Consider the following 26,952-nt stretch of genomic DNA (forward strand, 5'->3'; position numbering starts at 1 on the left):
ATAGACCACTCGTTCTACGGTGGATCGAGGTACAGGGCCCAGACAAGACGCCTAGGCCTGGGCCAGCCCGTGCGTGCGGGCCTGGGCAGCGCACCTGCCTGGACCGCCCGCCCGCCTGAACCGCGCTCCTAGATCGCGCATCCCGCGTATTGACCCCGCCTGGACCACGCACCGCCGCCACTCCACCGCCTCGAATTTCATGCCGACTTTAAAAACTCGTATCTCCTCCATCCGAGCTCCGTTTGGAGTGATCTTGATCTCGTTAGACTCCATTTTTCGCCGCGAACCTCGCTGTAGGCTCAATGTGAGCTAAATCTCAAAACGTCAAATTCTAACAGGAACATATCAAATTACCAAAATACCTCAACTTTAAATACAGGCATGACTGGGTCTCTCCAACAACCCCCAACTTTTCTACCCTATTTCATTTCTTTCTAAATCATCTAATGCAACAAAAATGTATACCATACCGAGAATGTCCCAAACTCATTGTCTGAATTCCCCCCTTGTATCAGTGGTTGGCATAACACTTGTTTAAGAAACCACAAGCCTAGTGGGAGATCAAATAAATCCAAAATTTATGAGAGGATAAAGTGATCTCTCAACTATCTCCGACTGTTTGCAGTCTTGGCCTCACTGAGATTTGCAAGCTCTTCGATCAGTTTCCTCTCTTCGCTGCTCAGTCTCTTTGGAATCTCCACCTGCACCCGAACCAACTGATCACCCCTAATATTTGGCTTCCCAAGGTAGGGGACTCCCTTCTTTGCCATCACCAGTGTAGTGCCTGGCTGGGTCCCTTCTGGGATCTTCAGATCCACCATTCCATCTACTGTTGGCACCTCAACTGTGGTCCCAAGGATTGCATCAATATATGATACCTTGCATGTGTAAAATATCTTATTCCCCTCCCGCTTGAGCACAGAATCAGAGAGAACCTCAATAAATACATATAGGTCTCCAGGAGGGCCACCTCTTCTTCCAGCATTCCCTTCTGATCGGACCCTCAGCCGGCTACCAGAGTCTACTCCAGCTGGAACTTTCAAACCGATCCTCTTAGTCCGCCTCACGCGGCCATCCCCTCTACATGTGTTACAAGGGGTGGAGAACTCTCCAGTCCCACCACAAGTAGAGCAAGTCATGACTTGCTGGAATACACCCAGTGGGGTCCGAACAGAAGATACAACCTGGCCTTGACCACCACAAGTGTCGCATTTGCTCGGCTTGGTACCAGGTTTGGCACCAGACCCATCACAGGTCCCACAATTCTCTAGCCTTGTTATTTCAATCTCTTTCTCCACTCCGAAGACTGCTTCCTTGAAATTTAAGACAAGATTATAGATCTCATCATCACCCTGCATTGGCCGATTACGAGCAGCTCTGCTTCCACCCATTCCACCCATGCCTTCGAACAACGACTCAAAGAGATCAAATGGGTTAGTGAAATCCTGCAATAATGAAAGTGGTTAAACCAAGCAGCAAATGGTTTCTAAATGATAAGTTCAGAAGATCAAGCAGAAAACCCATCTCTTGCTAAAACTCACCCCCATGCCCATGCCAGCGCCTTTGAGACCAGCTTCTCCATATTTATCATACATAGCTCGCTTCTCATCATCTGACAACACCTGCAGTACAATAAATGTTAGAGGTTCTTCTTCTTCTTCTTCTTCTCTCTCTCTCTCTCTCTCTCTCTCTGTGCGCGCGCGCACGAGGGGGCATAGTTCTTGCTGCTAAACATCAATATTCTGATAAAAGCAACCTCACATGAATTGGAACTAACCTCATAAGCATTGCTAATCTCCTTAAATTTTTGCTCTGCTCCAGGTTCTCTATAAAAAGGAATATTTTGGAAGAATGAGCCCGGGCCCAAATTTTAAGAAATTAACAGTAACAGAGATAATACCTAAAAAATACAATAACATATTGATGACACAGATCAAGGAACATCAGAGGCAATCCAGATGCACCCCAAGGAGAAGAGAAAATGGCCTATTCCATTTTCTTGCACAATTATTAAACAAATAAACTACAAAAGTTCCAGTTGCCTCCCTCTGTGATCTACATATATCAACAGTCATGGTGTCTCCTCTGCAGTATCTTGCATCGCAAAGCTAATTTTACAGATTTGCAATTTTTGGTAGGTTTGGTGGGAACCAACTGGCTTAACTTTGAAGTACAAGCTAGCCATGGTGCTTCTAGCAACTGCTAGATGAGCTTTCCTTTTTCTTTTTCTTTTTTTCAACTGACATCTTATTATTATAAATTCCAGAGGCCCCATTTGCAGGAATTCATTCATGGAGGCATTCGGCATTGGCAATCTTGACACAGTGATGTCCTTCTAGGCTATACAACAAACAATAATCATGAACTACTTTGCCCTAAGAAGTGAAATCATGCAGCTTTGGTTCTTCCAAACTATTATGGCTTCCATCTTTGCCAACATATCATGCTCTTTGGCCTATTTTTTTGGTGACTTGGACATGAATGCATTTCATGTCTACGTCCAACCATTCCTAGAGGGTGTGGTTTCAAGACACTCAAGACCATAATCATGATTCAACCGTTGTGCAAGAAGACACAACTAAAAGCAATCAAATATGCAAAACTTCACAAGTAAACCCTTGCAACCAGCCACCTTAGTTGAAAAGATGCCAGTGTTCAGTATTCAGATTTAACAACTATGCAAAAAAAAATAATAATAATAATAATAATAATTATTAGGTCAGTTATTTTTAGATATTGGAGATCAAAGCAAAAGATTGGATAAATTTATTAAGAATACCGAAAAACATTTGAATGGGCAGAGGAAATTTAGAAAAATCATTAAATAACTAAAAATAATTGCAGAAACATGAAGAGATGTGCTAAAGGCAAGAATTTAAATATTGAGGTGTGGATCCATACAGTCATGGGCTGCTACAATATGGGCACATGGTCTGGGGTCAATGCAGGGTAAATATGCATTGATTCAAATGAATGCTCGCACATGCGCGCATGTGCACACACAGAGAGAGAGAGAGAGAAAGAGAGAGAGATGTGTCGCAAGTACATGGTCACTATGCTTTGGTAGACAGGATATAGGATAGTACAACTCAATACAGTGTGATATAGGGTGGATCAGGCGCAGATTTAGGGTGCATAAGGGTTCCCTATATGATCCCCATTTGCTATAGTACATTACAGCTGATTCAGGGCCCGTATGCTAATCTCTTAAATCCTCGGCTAAATGCACCTATGCATAGTAAATATCACCTAAAATTACATGTACTGCACAATGCACTTATTGTGGGGTCCCACCTTAAAAAGAATCAAATCACCCACAATGATTTGGCATCTCTACCATACATGCAGATTAAACATGGGCTAAAACTATAATTAGTTGTAAAAGTCATTGGAAACTCATTAGATTGATTCTTCACCAAGTTGGCATATATACTCAGTAAAAACTTTCTTATAGAAAAAATTGAGAATAGTTAGAGAATTTACAACAGGCTGGAGAATTTTGTTACCAGGTTTAGAAAACATGAGAAATCTTGTCCCATGTATAGCCTCTATCAATTCACAACCCTTGAAACAAATATATGGGTCTTTGTTTGTCCTAGGACATCTAGCTGCTTTAATTACTATCATGTTATCGGCATGATAAGCTCTTTCAAAAAAGGATGTCAGGATCAGCACCACATGGCAGCAAAAAGATGTCATTATTTCGTGTCTGATAGGCAGCCACATGGATGGCTGACGTGGATGATGTACCATCAACAGTCAAAATAAGCATAAAAGCGGTTAACAAGCAAAGGTGGTCAGAAAGCTCTAGCACAGCACGTTGGGAAGTTCTTGGTAGAATTCAGAACTTGTCTTCATCAAACAGGACATGCCAAGAGACGATGATGTACTTACCCATGATTGTTGCTACATTCAGCACTAGACAAAAGTTTACCAGCAAGTAACCAACAATATGAAAAACAAGTTATAACTACAAGAGATAAGAACGAAGTTGCTAAATTGTGTTGGTGTTCACTAGAGAGTTTAATTTGTTTATATATGTTCAACCAGGAGATGTGCTTAGCAATGCCCAATTCGATACTTAGGTTTTTGATTTGTCTGTACTTTCAGTTCAATGATCACACTTAGCAGTATTGTCTTGGCAAAATGTCATTTTCAAGGAAGTTTGATCTGTTCAAATAATTTCAGGCCATAGATGTGATGGGAGGTTGTCCCTTCTTTCCTCAACTTGAGGGAGTGCAGACGCACAGCCCTCCTTTAATTATGGTGAGGATGGGACTCTAAGCCAGGCCCATGGCAGCAATTCCCAGTGACTTTAACAACTCTAACTTAGGCATCTTCCTAAGATGCTACTTGTTAGATGATACAGATGGCACTTTCTCTGGACTTCAATGTTTTTACTGTCATCAGTGTTATTGACAAGAACTGATCTAGTCTGGACCCATGACAAGTTTAAAAAATTAAAACAAGTGTGAACTACCATGACATCCACCATATAGTTGATAGAGCTTGTATGCAACGTATTTAACATAAAAATGCTCAAATGACTGTCCCTAACCATGGTTCGAAAACTCAAGTCTCAAGATCAGAAGAGTGATGAAAAAAGATGGCTTAAGCAAATCAACTCAGCAGCAGCAACAGTAACAATATAATAATGAAAATCATAATAATAGTAATCATATTCAATTAAAATACACACTAAAATAAGTCACTAATGACACCATATTCAATGGCAAATGCTAGTCTTGCAGGGGAAAGAGAACTTGTTATACAAGAATGCATTTTAATTACTGGAATAATCATGATTACATCCTTGTAAAAGTGCATAGATCAGATTTTATTTTTTTTACTCACTTGTTTACATCTGGATGATAAGTCCTCGCAAGCTTCCGATAAGCTGGGAACAGATAAAATAGTACATAATTCAATCAAAATTAAACATACCTAATAAACATGTAAGCAGATAATGATAAACAGAAATTAATGCCAGCTATAACAAACAAATAAATATATACAACCATGCATTGAATGTGTTACAGCAAAAACTCATTCTGAACACTTTAACATTTGATGAAAATTAGTACAGTGAACAGGTCTAGTGACTCTGACATATATATTTCATTAGCACCACAGGACTGATATAAGAATGGTCTATTTGAAGAGACAGATTCTTGTGGGCAAGGAATGAGGCACGTGACTTAAAAATTTAACATTAGTGACAATTACTAAAGATTAAATAAGGATTCAGAATTTCAGACAAAGATGATTGATGTTGACCGAATGTCAATATACCCTCTTGAGGACCGTGCCAGCATTCCTGATACAAGTTTAAAGGAAGGAAATAAGGATAAAAAAGACCATGGGGGGTTGGGGGGGGGGGGCTCGGGCAGTCACACCCTAACAATAGGATCTCCAACCAAATTACACAAGTTAAAATACATGACAGAGCATTTAAATTGGGAAACCACCTTGATCATGATCTACAACATTTAAAACATTTAAAAACCAAATATCAATGCTTTAGAGCTTCTTATTATGCATCTGAGGTCACAAAATGGAGAATTTTAATAATGAGATGGAGTGGTTAATTTAGAAGCATCTAACATAACTGAATTTTCACATGCATTTTGAGATAAGTTGATCATGATCAATCGTATAAGACTTCAAATTATTTTGCCATACGATGTATCAACAAATTGGTTTGTAGACATTGTGAAGTCCGAAAATTGTTAATCATGATTAAGAACATCGATTCCCTATTTATATTGCCCATGAAGCCCATCATATATTTTATATTTATATTTTAGCTCAATCCTAATGGAACAGAATTCTGATTCAAGTATTCAACTCTCTTTTCTTGAATGTGCAAATTAATAAATGTACTTATGCACATACACATATATGTATGAAATGGACTACCACTAGACCAAATCTTATCAACACAATGCCTAATATACCATTTTCATTAAAAATTAACATCATTTATTACAATCTGCAAGCATTTAAGATGCCTAAAACCAGGGAAAAAAAAAAGATAAACTTTTACCTCTCAGCTGTGCATCAAGTGGTTGCAAAATAGACAGGTTCTTTTATGGCAAGATGCAACAGACCAAGGTTTAGAATCATTAGAAATCACCAAATCTAATCACTATATTTTAGTCAATACATATTTTAAATATGCAGAAGATGATCCATAGTTTAGATTCTCAATGTATATGGCCCACCGGACATTTTGGCATCTAAGTCCACCAAAACCATTTGTGGGGAATGAAGACAAGATACAACGATTTACATCCATTTACGGTTTGGAAGCATTTAAAACAACCAAAAAGTGTTGGTAAACAGGTATTCTAAGAAGTACAGACCATGGTTAGTAGCATGGTTTTAAACATAGCTCATCATTCACTTTGCTTTTGAAAAGACCTGATTATACCATATCATCCATTTTTCATTTCATTTATTACATAAGCAAGAAACATAAGAAATGTATAGCCTATGGTTTATGAATATTTCAAATATCAATTCATTCTTTGTTCTGCATTATAAAATTTAAGCTCAAATCTTCCTGCTAGGATTTTAAAGCAAATCATGTGAACATTTAACACTCTCCAGGCTAAAGGTGCTCATGTGTGCAAAATGAAAAATGGAAAGCCGTTCAAATTGATAGTCAAAATTAAAATTGATGATCTATAGAGTTAATGCCATCTTTCAAAAAATGGATCTGGTCGAGTGGATCTCCTCTCAGATCGCATCAGGTCTAGATCAGAAAATGGGGGTCAAACATCGATAAACTAGGCCATTGGATGTAATCTACTGCCTCTAAATTGCTTACACGTCACAAATCATGTAATTTGGAGACTCCTAGCCGATGCATCACTTGACCAAAAAATCATGTAAAAAATCACATGATTTTTGTTGTATAAGCATCTTAGAGATAGTAGATCATATTTAACGGCTGAGATCATCAATGTAGGACCCTCATCGTCCAATCTAGACATGACCAGTTCTGAGTGGAGATCCACTCAACCGAATCGTAGTCTATCTATCTATCTATATGTGTACTAGATCCTAGTCTCTCTCTCTCTCTCTCTATATATATATATATACATACATACATACATGCATACAAATACACATGCATACATGTATATGTCATATAGACTTACATGTGCATCAAGTGGTCATGGCAACTACTTGAATTTTAAGTCCCTGTGTAACTAAGATATGTAGATTCTAATAAATGCTTTAGATCATAAATCTGGATGACCTCCATACATTTTTGTACAAAAGCATAACCACATTAGTAACGCCTTTGAGAGCTAGCACTTATGCATACACACTGACATGCACAATAACATATGCACAATTGGAACATTAAAATCGTTTCATAAACATCATATGTGCACATCATTGTCTTACATATAAGGTCACACCACCAAGAATTCTATTACATAACAATCTAGCAGAATCTTTTCACTTCATTAATTTTGTTATGATTCTACTAGACTATCTTCCTAACCTTTTGGAGCAATAAATCCATGTAAAATAGTTACTTTGGGGCTATTTCTTACATCAACTACAAACATGTCTCTGGGGCTGCGTGTTACATCAACTACAAACATGTCTCTTTCCCCATTGATCTCCATTGAAGATTTCATTCTACCACTCTGATTTGGTTCTTGATATTTATGTCTTGTTCTCCAAAGTTTTGCCAATTATTTATCCTCACCCCTGAAATAGTCTAGTCACTAGCATTACATCATATGCAGGTTTATTCTATTATCCAACACACATGGCTACAAATACAAACATGCTCGCTCATGTATCAGACCTGACACGTCTTTCATTGCCAAAAATATAAAAGATGATCCTTCTGGCATAAAACTTAGTAATGCTTTAAAAGACAGCAGAGAGCAGATAGTAGATGGGCATTCAAGCGGCTCCTCAGCATATAGATGCAAGATGGTTCTAGAAGTCTAGCTCAAAAAATTAGTTAATAAATCACATAAAATATATACCATGAAGAAGGCAGCAGCCACAGCAACAACCAGTGCCTTGGCAGTGGCAACAATAATAGTAGATCCCTTCTCTTACTCTCCACTCTCACTTATAGTGCACAATTGATATGGGAGAAGGAAATTGGAGATGGGAGTTAATCAGGATACAAGGCTTCAAGTTATGGGATATTGGGTACCCAACCAGGTCAGCTCATTTTGCTGCCCAAGCAGTTAAAACTAGAACTTAGAAACTAAGAAACACTCCAGCTCTATACACATCTGCAAGAGCACGAACCGAATCGAAAACCAAACATTGAAATTATGATGTACTCTTCTTAAGAAAGGATTGTTACCAGGAAACCTCTCATCCATGCATACAACAATTAGCGAATATAAGCTCTTTTAGTTGCAAGATGCCAAATGCTGATGCATTGAACCCTTGAAATTTTACAATATAAAATTTAATATATTTTATAATCAATGAAAAAGTAAAGAATAAAGACAACAAAATCTAAAACATCTTAGCATATATAAAAATGATAATCATGAAAAAGACAGTTTGAAGTAGTTTTTATCTTTTTTACAAAAAAATCTTTAAGATGTATTTTTTTATATCTTGATTACAAGATATAATTCCACGTTAATCTCAAAACTTGATTTCCTGGTTTTGCCATTCCAAACTTGATTCATGTGTTCATGACTTCATGCCACACTACAAGTAACCAGATGAAGCATGAAACTTTCATCCATGGACTGAATGTTATCAAAAAGCTGTTAACAAGTCAGGCAGTCCCTTGGACCACAGAATTAGGCCCAACACAAGTCTAAGCTAAAGGAGAATTTAAGACAGACAAGCTGGGGCCACGATCAGGTCTACATAGACGTTCAATCTTGTCTAGAAGCCAAGGACTAGCCAAGCTAGTCTATCATAATACCACGTGCGTTTTAATGTTTATACTCATACATATAGCTAAGTCCTTTAAACACATCTAACATAAGTTTATTTCTATTGGTTTCCTTACACGGGTCCATGCCCATAAGGTCATAACAAGAAACCAATATGGGGTTCAAGCAATTTAATCATTGGCAGATCATGCAATCACTTATGGACAAATTAAGCACCTGAGCCTTGGGCTAAAATTTAGAAGCCACAGGTTAACTAGACATAACTTGCCTGGCCAATAGACAACTCAATAGTCTTAGTTGATGATGACTTAACCTATTAATTACCTTAGACTAAAAACTAAAATAAAATTACACTAAAAACTAAAATAAAATTACCAAATATACGAAAAACTTAATAGGAGAAGGGATAAAAGAAGAAACACGTCCTGGAAGGTCAAGTCATGAATAGTACCTTGACTTTGAAATGGCAAACATCATTTAAAGAAATGAACTGTAGGTCCAAAACCAACAGGAGGGGGAAAAATAATAGCAGTACAAAGAAATAGAAATCAGATAAGTAACCCAGTAAATGACACTCACCACTTTTGATTTCTGATTTACTGGCATTTTTGGACACGCCAAAAACAGAGTAATAATCCTGTATAATAAGCATTAAGAGCATAAATGCAACTAGGTGATATATATTTGCATAAACATAAGAATTTGCATTATCCACTGTCTTGGATCTTGATCATAGCAAAGGAAGTAGGAAATCAAAATTACACTCACGCTATCAGCTCTGACTACAAGTCTTGCCCCCCTAGTACGTCGAAGATTTTGACATGCCCAACTATTGAATAGAGCAGAAGCAGGAACTGGGGCAAAGAAACTGGCACATGATGATGCCAAATATTTTTCCTTGTTGAAGGTACTGCATATAAACTACAATTAGTAAGATAAAGGATGCATAAATAAACTACAAACTTAAAAAAAGTAATATAATGAGAAAAAAATGTTTCTGGCCAACCAGTTTATTATTAACAACTGAGTCCTTTTTCCCCTCTATCCATTCTATTTACAGTTATATTTGTCATCAGAATAAGCATCATCATTTTTTTTTCCTCACAATCATCATCAAGCAGTCACCCTCCCCACTTCACACAGATTATAGCTTAATCCAGCTACAAGATGTTATGGCAAAGAGAAAACAACAAAGTAAGAACAAAAAGAAGAAAGGAGAAGATATCAAGAGTAGCTTAGCAAGTCAGAAAAAAAAGGACAGAAGAAAACCATGAAGAAAGTAGCAATGAATATGGTCCTGTTTGGAATTGCTGTTGGCGGTAGAGTTTTTGAAACTTTTGAAAGTAGAGCTTTTAGGAAGTTGAGCTTTTCTAAAAAAACTGTTTGCTGTTTGGTAACTATATTTCTGAAGTGTTGTAAAACTTTTAACGTATTTGATAACCAAAATAACAAAGTGCATTTGGTATAATAAAATGACAAAAAAGGACATTGCATAATATTGTATACTGGAGCATAATACAATATAATATTACATATTATATTATATATGTAATATAATATTGAATACTATAGCATAATAATATGATATGATATTAATATAATTTCATTATAATTATAATGTAATATATAATATAGTAATATTGTAATACAATATAATAATAGAATATAATGGATTATAATTTAATCTAACAATAGATTATACTATAGTATTATAATATAATAATATTATAAATATTATATTATATGTTTATATAATAATAAGTATTATAATATAATCATATAATATAATATAAGAATATATTATGTTATAATTATATATTTTACAATAATATAGTATGTTAAATTATTAATGTAATAATATAATAATAATATATTATATTATCATCATATAACTATATAATAATAAAAATATTATGATTGTAGTACTAATATATTATATTATTAATTTATTATTATATTATATTTATAATATAATCATATATGATATCATATAAGATGTAATTATAACATTTGTTGGTGGGTATTTTGGCCATTAGAAAAATTTCATTAAAACCAAAACAGCTTCCCAACATTGGTCAGAAAACACTTTAACTCTATTTTAGAGCTTTTCCCAAGTAGACATTTTTAGCTTTTTGATAAAGCCAAAATAGTATCCCAATTTTTTTACCAAACACTACCTTTACCATCCAAAAGTACTTTTCAAGAGCCAAAAAGCACTTTCTGGCCCTCCAAAAGCTTTGCCAAACAAGGCCTATATTTTCAGTAAGAAGACTCTAAAGAAGTTTTCTAGTAAAATATAGAAAATCAGTAAATATATTATCTTGTTTATCACAGCAAGTATCATCAAAACTAAGATCTGTTGGGCAAGGTACTGACAACAGATAGATGAGACAACAGCACTACAAATTGTGTAATTCTAAAGACACTTATTTTTCTCCCCTAATATCAATAACTTGCTAACATTGCTGCTATACCTTCTTAGGAAATTTAGATTAAAGAACTTTTTATTTGTTAGTGATTTAGAATTAGTAATTCAGCACCATACAAATTAACTATCATGCAATGAAGAAACCAAGGAAAAAAAGAAACAAAGAATATCATATGAGTGGACTCATTTTTAGATTGTATGGGGTCAAGGGTCCATATTAGATTTCAGCAAGACCCAAACGCCCCTCACTGCAATCCATCCTGAATTTTCCTCAAAACCTAGAAATCATATGCTTATCGTTGTTCCATGCTACAGTTATGGTTCAGGCATCTCCATACCTCCCTGTTCAACCTTCACACTATTCCTTATCAAAAGAGGAAGCGATATATTCCTCCCAGTTCTGAGCTCTTAGAAGCACTCACATTGAGTAGCTGCTGCATGTAATTCTTACCATTTAGCTCAATGGACATGATTAAGATTCTTACAAGGCAAGCTATAATTATTTGCTTGTTCTATGCAATAACAAGGCAGTCATAAAATACAGGCATGTCTTCCATAATATCAATTAGGCACTGCAAAACCATAACAACAGTTCATGACAGGCTAGTGAAAAGGTAATTTAGTGAAAAAAATCAAGGATACCACACAAGTACCCACTCTTCAACTTATCCATAGAAACACACTCATTTCAATCATCAGCCATCTTCAAAAAGAGAACTTGCTCCACAAAAATTAAGTGTACCTTATTGTGAAGCAGATGACATGCCAATCTAAAATCAGATGAATGCCAAACAAGCATATAGACAAGGAGAAAAACATGGAAAGTGGTTTCGGATCAAAACAATGGCCTCAAACCTATTAAACTGTAATTACAAGGAATAAGAAGATCCTCACTGAAAGAGAGAATAGGCCTTAAATATGATCAAACACCATTTGAAGGCAAAGTCTTTACAGATGATACTAATCTATCTAACCAAAGAGCCTTTGGCAAAGACCAATCATTAGAAAACAACAAACCTACAGATCTATAAGAAATATATGATTTATGAGAAAATAATCAAGATGCAAAGATGAGAGAATATTAATACATAGAAGTTAAAAGAAGAAAAAAAGAAGAGAAATACAGAAGTTAAGAAGGAATGGAAGAGAGAAACGGAGAAAGGGAGAAGAAAAGACTTTGTTATTCAAGTGGTCAAGCCATGCTCACAACTTAATGATAAAGGCCTAGTATGTCCTCTATGGCTAGGATTAAGGTCTTGGCGGGATATCCCGCAGGACACCGTGATAGATTACCATCCCATGTGTCGGGACAAGGCTGTCCTGCTAGCGTTTTAGCGTCCCAATCGGGACATCTTGGGACAACCCCGTCCCAAGTGTCAGGACTGGGTGAAACAGCAGCACGTTCTACTCCATGAAAAAAATGGTACAATCTCATCCCACGGGATTTAAAACGCTCTGTAAAGTTAGTCAAATAACCAGCATGCCATAGAGCATAGCCACCATAGTAAGACCAGTCTAAAGTAGTCAGCAGCTCTAATATTGATAGTTTATTTTGTATAAAAGTAAGATCTTGGTATAAACAACAAAACTGCTAAAAACAAAAAAAATTTGATGAAACATAGATCTTAAAGCCTGGCAAAAAACTAAAATACATAATAAATGAACAGTTGAAGTTAAACTATAGTATATGTGTCGATTCCATATGAAGTCATAAATTGAAAAGCACATCCAAACAACATTAAGACAATAAAGTTATTAGTAAGAGATTGAAAAGAAATGCTTACCCGGGTTGGGGCATCAGAAGCTTGTTACTAAAGCAACATGCCTTTGCTACTTGAGGCGTGTATCTGAACATTAATTGAGGCTGTTCTCCCAACTGAGGTACTGAAGTACCTCCACACGGTATAATTGCCATCATGCTGATACTGGCTATGCTATATAGGACAATTGACCAATTTATTCTTCAGTTAACTCAACCAAAGCACAAGAAAAAAAAAAAGAGTAGCTGCGAATTTTTTGATCATACATGAATCATAATTGGTGTAAAATCTCAAAGTATATAACGGTGAACGTGTAACCCAAAAATAAAAAAATGACGTAATTCTTAACATTTTTGCTTCCCTTGAGTGCAATGATACTATTTTATGCTAGTAGGTCATAATACTATTAATGCCCAAATTAATTTGGATAGCAATCACAATAAGTAGTTAATTCCTATATGCAAGAAAGGAATAACCTCAAGCTAAATCAAACTTAATATATCCAAGTGCTTTCAAGTCAACTAATATTTGTTCCAACAGTTCCCTGATTGATGCAATAAAGAAGGGATAAATCAGGACGAAATTTCATGAAGATTGCACCTGCAAATTGGACCTAAATGGATGTACAGTTAAGAAATGTATGGTGGCAAACTGACTTCCACAAGCTGACTGTTTTACTGCTTATTCCTTTTTTTTTTTTGACACATCAGAAACTTAAAAAAGCACATATGCATGAGCATACAGCACTAGAAGATGGGTCTCTTATCTTCTTTGATTTTCATCCATGAGGTATTAGGTGATCTTCTTCATCCACAATATATGAAGTTAGTTTTTTCATCATAAAGGTTATCTTCTTCATCCGTGATGCATGAAGCTAGCTTCTTCACTGTAAAGGTTATCTTCTTCATCCACAATGTATTAGGTGATTCTCTTAGGTCAAGGCCCTCTATGTACATGTATTAGCTCCTAATAAAATAAAAATGAGATCAAGATTGAAATCTTCTACTATTCAGCAGTCTACTACTTTATCTAACCCAGTATGTGCTCTTTCTTGCACCTTTGGTACCATTGTAGTGGGCTATAGTGGAGAAACAAGATCAAGTTTGGGCTATCTCTAACCTCATTTTCTTGTTTACATTTTTCATTCCTATCCTTCTTATTCTTGTCCCTTGCCACTCAAGGTAAACTTTCCATCACTTTTGTTTCATATAAAAAACTAATCATGGAGATCCCAATTGTCTTCTAAGGAACCCCTTATCTCATTTTTTTTTTTTTTTTTTTTTTTTTATAGCAGTTGGTTTATTCTACTTGTAACTAATAACATCATGATTACAGATATGATGTCACAGATATAATAACACCATCAATTAGAGGAAAGATGTAGAGTTTCATTTAACTTTCTTGGCATTGTTATATCCAACTTAATGTCATTCTGACTGATCCAACCAGTTATTCAAACTACCCACAGTTATATCCCCAGAACAAAAATATCAGTTACAGCTTATGCTTTAAGATCGTCCAACAGACTTTTCTATATACACTGTAAATTGATACTTTCTTCCTCTTTTTGACCATCATCTTCGCCTGACAAGATAACCACCTATATAAGTGGTGAAGAATGGTCTAACACATGCTTGTTATTGACTCATTGGTGACACCTATAGTAACAGGTAATCATCAGTCAAGAGATACATATGCTGCTAATCTTCTCCAAAGCAAAAGATAGGAGTCAAGGAAGTTGCCCTGAACTGCTGTGGGCTCCATTCCTGACAGTCTAATATATTCAACCTAGCCTGAAGATTCAACTAGATTCACACATTTCGAGAAACCAAATGATTTTATTATAAAAAAATTTATACAGATTTTGATCGAAATCCCATTAAAAGTAGAACTGTCTCCCCTTCTTTTTATCCATACTTGGCCGTTTTTGTTCTACACGAGTAGAACAAAAGAACTCTTGAACAGGTGCTGAATGATTCACATTTCTTATCAAGCTCTACCAACATTGTCTAAAGAACCACCTATAAAACTAGACCAAAATGATAATATTTTCAACAAATGACCTACTATCATGCTCAAAAGACTCAACACCACCAACGAAAGCCTCATTTTACACAATGACATGGCGTTGTGGCTCAGTTCCTTCCTTACCTAAGCAACAACAATCCCCTTGAACGAGCCGATTGCTGCTATGCCGCTCGAAACCTTCAAAGGACCAATCTTGAACTTGTTTTAACAGTCATAAAATACATTCTTTGCAAACCTTTATTGCATCATAAGTGAACTGCTCATATGTAGCTACATTGTTTTAGGCAGATTAATTACCTTCATGCAGTGCAGATACTGAAACTCTTCCTCCACCAGACCAATGAGTAATCACATGTCTAAGTCGCTTTAAAACCTCCCTGCATCTGAAGGCCAGAATCCATCCTGCCACCGGATACTCTACCGCAGTTTTCTCTCCCTCTCAATGTCTTCCCCTTCATCTAACCAGTCGACCCGGAGGCAAGAAAACAAATCCGTCACCCATTACCCTAAAATTTTGAATATCATCAAAAACAACACATAACCCTCTACGTGTAAAAGGAACACTCTGCGGATCAAGAAACGAGCCGCTGAAAAGTAAAATCCTGACACATTTACCCTCTAAATAACCAAAAAGAGGACGAAGAAAAAGAACACAGTCCACTGCTTTCGCCCAGATACATCGACAAGGCAGCCTAAGAAAAGATTTTGCTACCAAAACCTACTCAGTTTCGCGAAAAGGAAGGAAAATAAAGAGCAAAGAACGGGCTAAGAGGCCATTAATCTCCCCTGAAATCCTTTCGGTCAGAGAATAGGATGGAGGGGATCGGTACCTGAATTGGAGGCGGGAAGGCGGCCGAGCTCCTCTTCTCCCTTTCCCCTCGGGGGGCGGGGCCGAGGACTTTCCGGAAGCGTCTGAACCTTTGGCCGCCTTCGACGTGTGATGAGGGAGGGAGGGAGGAGAGGCGTAGGAGGGAGTCTAGATTCTGGAAGTAATGGGTAGGGAGCCCATTCGATGGACCGCTCTCGGAGATTGCATTCGATTTGCGTACCTACATAAATGCCAACCGTCGGATTGGACTGATGATCTCCTCGAATCCGATGTGGTATCGGCAATCATGTGCCCGGATCTTATTGATGCATGACTTAAAAACCTTTCATTTTTACTTTCGAATATTACTTATAAAATAATTATTATTTTATTTGTATTTTTCCCCAGAAATGGCCTATCTTTTTTCTTTTTTTTTTTGGTAGGGAAAAATGGCCTATAATGAATTTAGGGTGACAACATACACCAGTGGATGAAGTTACTCAACATTGTGGAGAGGTTAAGAGTTGGTAAGAATAGGATCAGTCTTTTCTTTTTTTTTGGGTGAATGAGCCAAGAGTTAGTGATAGTAATAGCAAGTTTTTCTTCCAACTCTCTTTTCATTTTGCTGATAGGATTAGAATGGTATTTATAAAATTTTGCATTCAACTTCCTTATTAAATTGATGTCCAAACTTTTCTAATGGAGCTAATTTATTCAGACTAAGCAAGTTGATGAAGCTTCCATTAATTAGAAAAGGAGGCAATAATAAGCTATATTTCTAAGTTCACTCCTAAAGAAAGCAAAGTCAAGATCAAGCTACACTCTAAGGCTCCATATTTTAAATACTTAGAGCCAAAAGGAATCTAATAAAGTCAAAGAACGTGTATTATAGAAGTTATACATCTTGTAGGATGAGACTAAAAAAGGTTATATCCCATATGAAAATAGTTTGATAGTAAAATTCATTGAAAAAAATTTGTTTGTGAAGTTCTTTGTCTTTTCTATCATGTATCTACCTAAACACCATCTTTCTTTGGATAGGTAAAAGTCAAAGTGCAAGGCCTAGAAATCAATAAACTATCAGGATGAATCAACATCTGCCAACTAGTTTGACCGCCAACTCTCCGCTGGTGAATGACACTCTAACTAAGAATGTAGAGGATGATTGTCTCAATTTGGTGGTTGAGCAGGATATGCTTAGAAAAAAAGCAGACAATAATTCTAAATTCGAGTACAAATATGTATAGACTATTATAATGTAGTCATAATCTCCTGACGCTCAATTCATGACACACCAACTTAGAATGTAGAAGATTGAAAATAAGTGGGATATGCTTTGAAAATAAGTGGACCTCAGATGATAAACTCATGCGTAAATCTATGTAGAGACTATTACAATATGGTTATGATCTCCTCATGTGACTCCTCTTCTTGCCACATTGTTAAAGTCAAGTACTTGATTTGCATATATGTGATTCCAATTCACCTCAATCACTTCTCCTCACTTTAGTTTTTCCCAGAAAAACCTTAAGGCGTATCATGTGACTCCTCATGCAACTTACAAATCAATAATACCAGAAGAGTTCAAGGAAAAGGTGAATCAAGATAAATTTATATGTTTTAATCATACCAGTATTTGTCATCTAATCTTAGTTCAATTGGTAAAGTGGAGAATTGTACATGGTAAAACAAACAGTGATTCTTAGTTTGTTGGTTTGAATCAAGTCAAAAAAAATTTTAACTTTTTGAATCAATTTTAAAATTATTTTCCTTCAATGAAGATAATTATGATCTAAAATTTTGAACTTTTTTCTAAATTAATTTTAAACTTTAAATTATAACTCAAAAAATTTTTGGCTTTTGCTAAATCAATTTTAGGTTGCATTTGGCAGCTGGCAATCTATCCAGATTGCTGACAATTTAAAATGGATCCATTAGATTACTGTGTTTGATATGCATTTTGGATGGCAATCTACATTGCCTTGACAATTCAGATTACCTCTCAGAAGGTAATTTGGATTGTCTTGGGAAGATGTGGCTATCCAAATTACCACTTATTTGATAATGTTATAAAAAAAATTTTAGATAAAATTGTTGGCATTTCGTATCGGGGCATGCATATATGTTTCAAATTTTTTTTTCAAACAACGCAGTGAAATAAAAAATTAAAATACCTTTTAATCTTAATCATGCATGCATAAAATATAGAACATAAGAATCTACTTCATATGTTGAAATCAAACACATACTGAATTTTATGCTGGAATTGAACATATGATCGAATCATATACCTATTTCGTAATTTCTTTTTCAAATCTGGATCTGAAAGAGAGTAGGTTCTCTCTTAGCCGTACAACTGCTCGATCTTTATGGGTATCCACTCAAGATCAGTCTGGAATAGTCCTCTTTGGTGTTGATCCTTCTTCTCTAAAAACAATCAGCCTGCGAATCTGAACGAAGCTTAGATCGCGATCAACTCTTTAATCCTTTTCTTGATCTTTTCTTTTCTTCTTCTCTTGCTTTTCTTCTCTTGATTATGAAACAATCAAGGACTAAAAAATCAGCAGGCAAAGGGATGCCCAAGCTCCTCTTGGGCATAGAGAAGTGGGACGCCCAACACCTTGGACGTTGGACTTCAAGGGGAGAAGAGAGGGAGAAGAAAGAGGAGGTGTGGGGAGCTTCTGAGGGAGGCATGGGCTGCTGGAATTCAGAGCTAAGGAGCCTTAGGAAAGGCTCCCTTAAATAGGCATAAGGTTTGAATCCTATTCAAAATCAAACTGCCACTTAATACAAGTCCTACTTACATTAAGAATCTTTATTCCTTTAGTTATTTGACCCTCTTTAAGAGATCCTTTAGGCACCAACTTTTAGAGCCCTTGCACACATAAATACACACGCCACATGGCTGCCATGGGATGCCCCAATCAGGTCTGCACGTCCGCTCTAGTGTGTGCATGCCTAACTTGATCAAATCAAGTAGCGTCCAATCAAAACTATCAAAAAAATTAATTAAGGGTTTGAACCCTTAATTCATTGAATCCAAAGCCCTAGGCATCCAACAATTGAAGCCCAATGAATCTAATTCATTTAGGTTATTAGTAGATAATTAAACTTAAATTAATCTTATCAAATAAGAAATTCAAATACAAACAGAAAATTGAATTCAATCATGTGCTAGCAAGGTTATCCTGAACCCAATAGAGTTTCTCTAAACCCAATTGAGACTTCATAAGTCCAATTACTTATTTCAGATCTAATTTCTTTGTTGTGTAATCACATAGGTTCAATTCTATCTGATAGTGAGATATACAATGATCTTTATCATAGCATCATTGAAACTTCTTTCAATGGATCAGAACAGTTACACTCTAACTCATCAAAAATTATCGATCCTAAGCAACCTTAATAAGCTTTCACAATCCACTGGTGACACCTAGTAGTATGTAGTGGCAACTCAATGAATCAAAAAAGAACCTCAAGGTATAATTAACATGTGATTTAGTCCCTTTATCGTGAGTCCCGATTAGATGGTAGGTCATGAATAAATCATCAAATCTCATCATCAGTCATATGATAGATTCGATCAGCTCAAGTCCAATTGTGATCCTCATAAAAAAAAATTTTTATTAATCACATTGCTGTGGCCACAGACTCTCAGACTTAATTTCTCAAATCTCATAGGACTACTCCTCTCTATTAAAGTTGAAAAATTCCATCTAGATGCAACACCCTACTCCTACAATAGACCAACTATCTTCAACATCTACTATAAGGACTCATTGGACTATGTTTATATGTCAGTCAAACTTCAGTAATCTCACTACGAGTAGTCATACCATTACAGATCAAAGAACCGTTCACACAACTACAGCATCGAGACAATCACTGACGATCGAGTAAAAATTCAAGTGATATCTCGTATGGTCATGCTCAGTACTAATTGTTCTCTAACAACTATCTGTACTCATCGCTCAGTGTCTCTATATTATAGACCAGAGACTCATCTATTCTGAAACAAGCGATCTGTGAGTCAGTCTATCTAAATCACCATCCTCATGATGATACTATGATTGAAAGTATTTAGGAATTAATTATACATGTCTCTAATTCTCAATACTTTGAGAATATGTATTGAAGTTTAAATTCAATGGATGATTCAAGAATACATCACACTTGAATAAAAATAAAACTTACTCATTTAATTGATCAAATTAATGTATTAAGTACAAAATTATACCCTAGAAGTATTACAATGTATCAACCAGATTGGCTTCTAGGATATACATCTAACAATCTTCCACTTGGATTAAAGTCAATTGGCTATTAATCTAAATCCCATCTTCTCAAGGTGGACTTCCATCTTTGGCTAGCTCAATTGCTTTATCTGTGAGTCTGCCATGTTGTTTGTGGAGTCTACTCTTCGCACCTTGATTTATTTTTTTTTTGGATAGTCGCGTATACCGCTACTCTATGTACTTGGATTTATGGTGAGACCTATGCTCCTTAGCAAAGGCTATGGCACCGTTATCTTTGCAGTATATTGTCATAGCATTTAATGGAATAACATTCAGTTCTACAAATAACATTAAAATTAGATTTTATTTTACATATCTATTGCATACTCAGCTTTCATTGATCGCTTGTTTGGAACCTTTTCAACATTTCGAACCAATATTGCATAAGAATACACCCTGATGTATATATTCTATCATCAGCATATGTGTATCCTCTCACTCCTAACTATGTTTATTCGTTAAAGATCAGGAACAGATCCCTAGTGCTTCTCAAATACTTAAGAATGTATTCACAGCAATTCGGCACTCTGAGCCTAGATTCGATCGATATATGCTCGTGACACTCACAGCAATGGCTATATCAAATCGGGTACATAGCATGGTATACTCCTATGCTCAAGAGGTAGAAGTCCTCTTTTAGAGTTTTCTATGTTGAACCCTTTCAGCATCTCCTCTTTGTACTATTTTTGTGACAGGCCTAACATCCTTTTAGATCTATCCCAATAGACCTTTGTTCCAAGAATATAAGATGCTTTCCCTAGGTCTTTCATAGAGAATTTCTTGGACAACCATCTTTTGACCAAGATCAGTATAGGAATATCATTTTTAATGAGGAGAATACCATCTACGTACAATATGAGGAATGTTATTGCGCTCCCCTGACCCTCTTGTATATACAAGATTCTTCTTCATTTTTTATGAAACCAAATAATTTGATCGCATCATCAAAATAAAGATTTCAACTTCGAGAAGCTTGTTTTAATCCGTATATGGATCTTTGCAGCTTGTAAACTCTGTGATCACCATCACCAGATGTGAAACGTAAAGGCTACTCCATATAGATATCTTCTTTAAAATATCCATTCAGAAAAATAGTTTTTACATCAATCTATCAGATTTTATAATCATAATAAGCTGCAATAGCAAGCATAGTGTGGATAGATTTCAGCATGACTATAGACGAAAATATTTTCTGATAGTCAATGCCCTCGTACTGACTATAATCTTTTACCATTAGTCTAGCTTTATAGGTCTCTACCTTAACATCGGTATCTATTTTTCTTTTGTAAATCTATTTACATCTAATGGATACTATATTTTCAGGTAGACCCACTAAGGTCCATACTTAATTCGAGTGCATCGAGTCAATCTCTGACTTCATTGTATCTAACCATTTTTTGAAATTGATGTCAGACATCGTCTCATCAAAGGTATTAAGATCATCACCATGATCCTTATCTCCCATGAGGAATATTTTCTTTATTTTCTCCGTAAGCATACCCATATACCTTTCAGGAGGTCGAGAGATCCTGTTAGATCTACAAGGTGGTAGAGAAACATCAACTACTGGCTCATAAATAATAGGTTCCTGAGAATCCATAGCTCTTTGCTCTTTAGAGATCTTCTCTTCAAGCTCAACCAATCTCCTACTACCACCATCCTGGATAAACTGTTTTTCTAGAAATATGACATTCCAACTCATAATCATATTGTGATCTTGTGAAAAATAGAAGTAGTATCCTATTGATTCTTTTGGATACGCTATAAAATAAGCTAATACAGATCTATCCTCTAATTTTTTAGCCATCTGTCTTTTGACATAGATCAGACATCTTCAAATCTTAAAATAATCTAAATTTGGCTTCTTATCGTACCATATCTTATATGGTGTGGTAGAAATAAATTTTGATGGAATCCTATTCAATAGATGAATTACAGTTAATAAGATATATCTCCAAAGATATAAGGATAAATCAGTGAAGCTCATCATAGACCTAACCATATCTAATAGGATCCTATTCCTTCTTTCGGATACTCCGTTGAGCTGAGGTGTTCCGAGAGGAGTCCATTGAGAGACTATGCCATTGTCTTTAAGATATCTCAAAAATTTTTGACTAAAGTATTTACCTCCTCGATCAGATCGAAGAACTTTAATGGGTTTGCCTGTTTAGTTTTCTACTTTATTTTTGAATTTTTTGAACTTTTCAAAGACTTTATATTCGTGGTTCATCATATATACATACCCATATTGAGATAAATCATCGATAAAGATGATGAAGTAGCTATAACCATCCCCGATCTGCACATCAAATGGCTCACACACATCAGTGTGTACTAGGATAAATAACTCGATGGCTCTTTTTCCAAAGAATAATTTGACCATTTTTTCTCGAAGGTAAAATTCACAAGCTGGATACGACTTTGGATCAAGAGAGCTAAGGATCTCATCTTTTTTTAGTTTGTTTATCCTGTCATCTCTAATATGACCTAGTCTATGATGCCACAAGTACTTCTGATTAATTTTATCTTTGGATCTCTTTTGACCTATGGCACTCACTATTTGCTCATTCAAATTCACATTCGCATCAATATGCAAGTGATATAGACTGTTAATTAAAAGACCACATGAAATTAATTTATTTTGTAAATAAATAAAATAAAAATTTTTATTGAAATTAAATTTAAAATCATTCTGTGCTAGTACAGACATGAAAATCAAGTTTCAACTAGCTACAAGAATAAAATAACAGTCTTTTAAATCTAATCTAAATTCTGACAGTAATCGAAGAGGATAAGTGTCAACGACTTCTATAGTAATTTTTGCTTCATTGTCGATCCAAAAGATCATATCACCTTCCCTCAACCTCCTACTTTCTATTAGACTCTGCATTGAGGTACATATATGAGTACTCAAACTAGAGTCCAATACCCAACTAAAAGTAGAAGAAACCATAAGGTTGATTCAATTACGAGTATATCTTCTGAAGGTTTATCATCCTTTTGGATCTTTAGGCTCTTCAGGTAGAGTGGACAGTTCCTCCTCCAGTGGCCGCCAGCATCATAATGAAAATACTTTCCCTTTGCTTCAGCCTTCTTTGGAACATCCTTCTTTGGCTTGCTCTTTTTCTTCTACTTCTTAGCAGATTTATTCTTCTTCTTCCAATCAGACTTTCTCTTAGTCAAAGAAATCTGCTCTATAGCGAGAATAGTACCTCTTAAACTCTTCAAGATTCCTTTCATAGAGACCAACATGTTGACTGATTTGGATATAATGCAATCCAGTTTGTTCATATAAAAATTTATAATAAATTGACTATATGAAGTAGTAAGCGATTGAAGGATCAAAATTCATCTGCAATTCCTTTTGCATATCAAGCCCGAGCTTCCCAAGCTTCTCGATATCCTTGATCACTGTCATATAGTGCTCATGGACTGACTGTCCTTCACACATCTTCAGATTGAAGAATCTCTTGGACACTTTGAAGTGTGCTGTACGGCTCTACTCACCATATAACTCTTGTAGGTGAGTGATCATAACCCTGACAGTGGGTATATGCCCATGCTGGCTCTGCAACTTATTTGTCATGGATGCCAGCACATAACACTTGATCCGACTATCTTCATCCATCTACTTTTCATAAGCAGTCCTTTGCTCTGCAATAGGATGGTTTGGTAATACTAGAAGTTTCTGATCGAGTACATGATCTAATTTTTTAGAAGTCAGGACAATCTTGAGATTTCTAAGTCAGTCTTTATAGTTTGTTCTGGTCAAACGATTAGATTCAAGGATGCGGGCTAGAGGGTTTGAAGTCGACATGGTTTAACTGCAAGAGTAGAGATTCAAGTTAGATTTTTGTACTTTAAATTTATATTTATTTTTTATAATTTTAAGATGCAAACAATAACTTCCACTAATTTTTTGGATCCCTTCATTCTCCAGATGGAAAATAAAAATCTTAACGCGACAACTGGATTTCTAATAGGTGCTGTGATCCCACCGACGTTATGTACCTCACCTAACAATTATTGGTAATACGCACATCGATACATGGACAACTCTTCACCCAAATACTTCTCTAAACATATTGCAGCGACTTGATCTCTAAGTCATATGGGCTCACCTAACAGTTATTGACCACACTCCTTAGTTAAGCTCGATCCACCATTCACAAGTAGGTGCAAGGCTATTATTAGGACCCTCATCTAACAGTTATTGGGCCCAACCCCATCCTTATCCTGAAGTAACCCTTTGCTAATAGAATGGTTGCATATTGCTGGTGTAATTGAACCACTATGACTAGCTGAGAACAATCAACACCAGTAGCACGCCTGCACATCTACAATGATGGAAGACTTATGGACTTAATATTTATGAAGAGATTTAGATTTAGGTTACATCTAATCAGTCATCATATGACCAATCTAATTAGCATGGGCTAAACCAAACCATCAAGCAACCTTATTTAAAACTTAATCTTTCAAATTGACTAGATAAGTGAAGATTGATAGGGGTCCATCCGTTGCTTTCCTTAGACACCAATAAATTAGCCAGATCAGCGAATAGAATCAATTAAATAACTACCTCTCAATTATTTATCTTAGATACCAATAGGTCAATTAATTCAAGTACGTTAGCTTAAGCGAATCAGGCTCAAACCATCGAGCCGAATTAGGTCCTTAGATTAATCGATTCTACACATGAGATTCAATCAATTTGATCAACAATAATTGCTTAATCATATAACTTAATTGACCTAATCCTAATCAATACTTGACTCGATTTGATCAATTACTTAAACGAATTAGACCCATTATGTTCAAATTAAAAATCCTAGATGTAATCTGATTACATGATCTAATTTTTGATTTTTTCATAATCAAAATCTTCATGCACAAATATAAATTTTAGATTTTAAAACTAAATTTCAGATCTAAATTTTTTGCATGAAAGTTAAGTTTTAAGTCATGAAATTAATTTTCAGATTTAACAAACAAACATATATCTCATATATGTATGTAAAATTCAGATCTAAACAAAAATTCAAATCATAACATGATGTCATATATCTCATATATAAATCATGAATCATATTAAAAATAATTTTCAAACCTAAATATGCAATCACATATCTCATGTATGAATCATAAAGCAGGTCAACTTAATTTTTAAATTTATGCATGCATCTATATATCGCATAAACATGAACTAAAAATTGTTCTAGAATAAAATTCAGATCTATGCATGCTAATACATATCAACTATATGATCTGAAAATTAAATATAAAATAAATTTCAAATTCAAAGCAATCATCTATACATCTCATATATCAAGAAAAATTAGATTTTGAAATTTTTTTCAAAATATGTATGTCAAGTTCATGCATATAAAATTTATGGCTCTGATACCGCTGTTGGAATTTCGTGTCGGGGCATGCATGTATATTTCAAAAAAAAAATTTAAAATAATATAGTGAAATAAAAAATTAAAATATCTGTTAATCTTAATCATGCATGCATAAAATATAGAACATAAGGATCTACTTCATATGTTGAAATTGAACACATGCTGAATTTTATGCTGAAATTGAATATATGATTGAATCACATACCTGTTTCATAATTTTTTTCTCTAAATCTGAATCTGAAAGAGAGTAGATTCTCTCTTAACCATATAAGTGCTCGATCTCTACAGATATCCACTCAGAATCAGCCTGGAACAGTCTTTTTTGGTGTTGATCCTTCTTCTCTAAGAACAATCAGCCTGCGAATCTGAACGAAGTCTGGATTGCGATTAACTCTTTGATCATTTTTTTGATATTTTCTACTCTTCTTCTCTTACTTTTTTTCTCTTGATTATGAAGCAATCAAGGACTAAAAAAATCAGCAAGCAAAAGGGCGCATAAGCTCTTCTTGGATGTAGAGAAGTGGGACACCCAACACCTTGGGTGTTGGACTTCAAGGGGAAAAGAGAGGGAGAAGAGAGAGGGGGCATGGGGAGCTCCTAAGGGAGGCATGGGATGCTAAAATTCAGAGCTAAAGAGCCTTAGAGAAGGCCCCTTTAAATAAGCATAAGGTTTGAATCCTATTCAAAACCAAACTACCACTTAATACAATTAGGAATCTTTATTTCTTTAGTTATTTGACCTCCTTTAGGAGATCTTTAGGCACCAACTTTTGAAGCCTTTGCACCCACAAATACACACGCCATATGGCTGCCATGGGACGCCCCAATCAGGTCCACACGCCCTCTTTAGTGTGTGCATGCCCAACTTGATCAAATCAAGTGGCGTCCAATTAAAACTATCAAGAAAATTGATTAAGGGTTTGAACCCTTAATTCATTTGATCCAAAACCCTAGGCACCTAATAATTGGAGCCCAATGAATCTAATTTATTTAAATTATTAGCAGGTAATTAAAATTAAATTAATGTTATCAAATAATAAATTCAAATACAAAGAAAAAATTAGGTTCAACTATGTGCTAGCAAGGTTATCCTGAATCCAATAGGATTCTCTAAATCCAATTGAGACTTCATAAACCCAATTGCTTATTCCAGATCTAATTTCTTTATGTAACCCCATAAGTTTAATTCTATCTGGTAGTGAGATATACAATGATCTTTATCATAGTATCATTGAAACTCCTTTCAATAGGTCGGAATAGTTCCACTCTAATTCATCAAGAATTATCGATCCTGAGCAATCCTAGTGAACTCTCACAATCCATCA

The 26,952-nt window shown here is 35.4% G+C and overlaps 1 protein-coding gene across 5 annotated transcripts; it reads right to left on the minus strand.

Moving 5' to 3' along the window:
- Positions 1-329: 329 nt before the first annotated feature.
- Positions 330-16,110, minus strand: LOC105039081 (chaperone protein dnaJ A7A, chloroplastic). Of its 5 annotated transcripts, none has more exons than XM_010915073.4 (9): positions 15,950-16,109; positions 15,417-15,625; positions 13,116-13,265; positions 9,672-9,813; positions 9,483-9,540; positions 4,855-4,897; positions 1,778-1,826; positions 1,542-1,622; positions 330-1,445 (listed from the first exon to the last, which is right to left on the minus strand). In XM_010915073.4, exons 3-9 carry the CDS (start codon positions 13,247-13,249, stop codon positions 606-608), a joined length of 1,347 nt encoding a protein of 448 aa, XP_010913375.1. In that variant the 5' UTR covers positions 13,250-13,265; positions 15,417-15,625; positions 15,950-16,109; the 3' UTR covers positions 330-605. The 5 variants fall into 5 exon arrangements, with proteins under 5 accessions (XP_010913375.1, XP_010913377.1, XP_010913376.1 ...); XM_010915075.4 differs by having other exon boundaries at positions 13,116-13,260; positions 15,950-16,108; XM_010915074.4 differs by having other exon boundaries at positions 15,417-15,577; positions 15,950-16,102.
- Positions 16,111-26,952: the final 10,842 nt, after the last annotated feature.

Source organism: Elaeis guineensis, chromosome 1, assembly GCF_000442705.2.
Source record: "Elaeis guineensis isolate ETL-2024a chromosome 1, EG11, whole genome shotgun sequence".
NCBI classification, from domain to species: domain Eukaryota; kingdom Viridiplantae; phylum Streptophyta; class Magnoliopsida; order Arecales; family Arecaceae; genus Elaeis; species Elaeis guineensis.

What these genes read in the sequence shown, in the direction of transcription:
- LOC105039081 (XM_010915072.4), bottom strand. Translation starts at nt 13,249, where the DNA reads ATGATGGCAATTATACCGTGTGGAGGTACTTCAGTACCTCAGTTGGGA. An exon ending in TTGTAGTCAGAGCTGATAGC is followed by an intron (nt 9,541 to 9,671) that starts GTGAGTGTAATT and finishes CTTATTATACAG; the next exon opens with GATTATTACTCTGTTTTTGG. An exon ending in AGATTAGCAATGCTTATGAG is followed by an intron (nt 1,623 to 1,777) that starts GTTAGTTCCAAT and finishes ATTGTACTGCAG; the next exon opens with GTGTTGTCAGATGATGAGAA.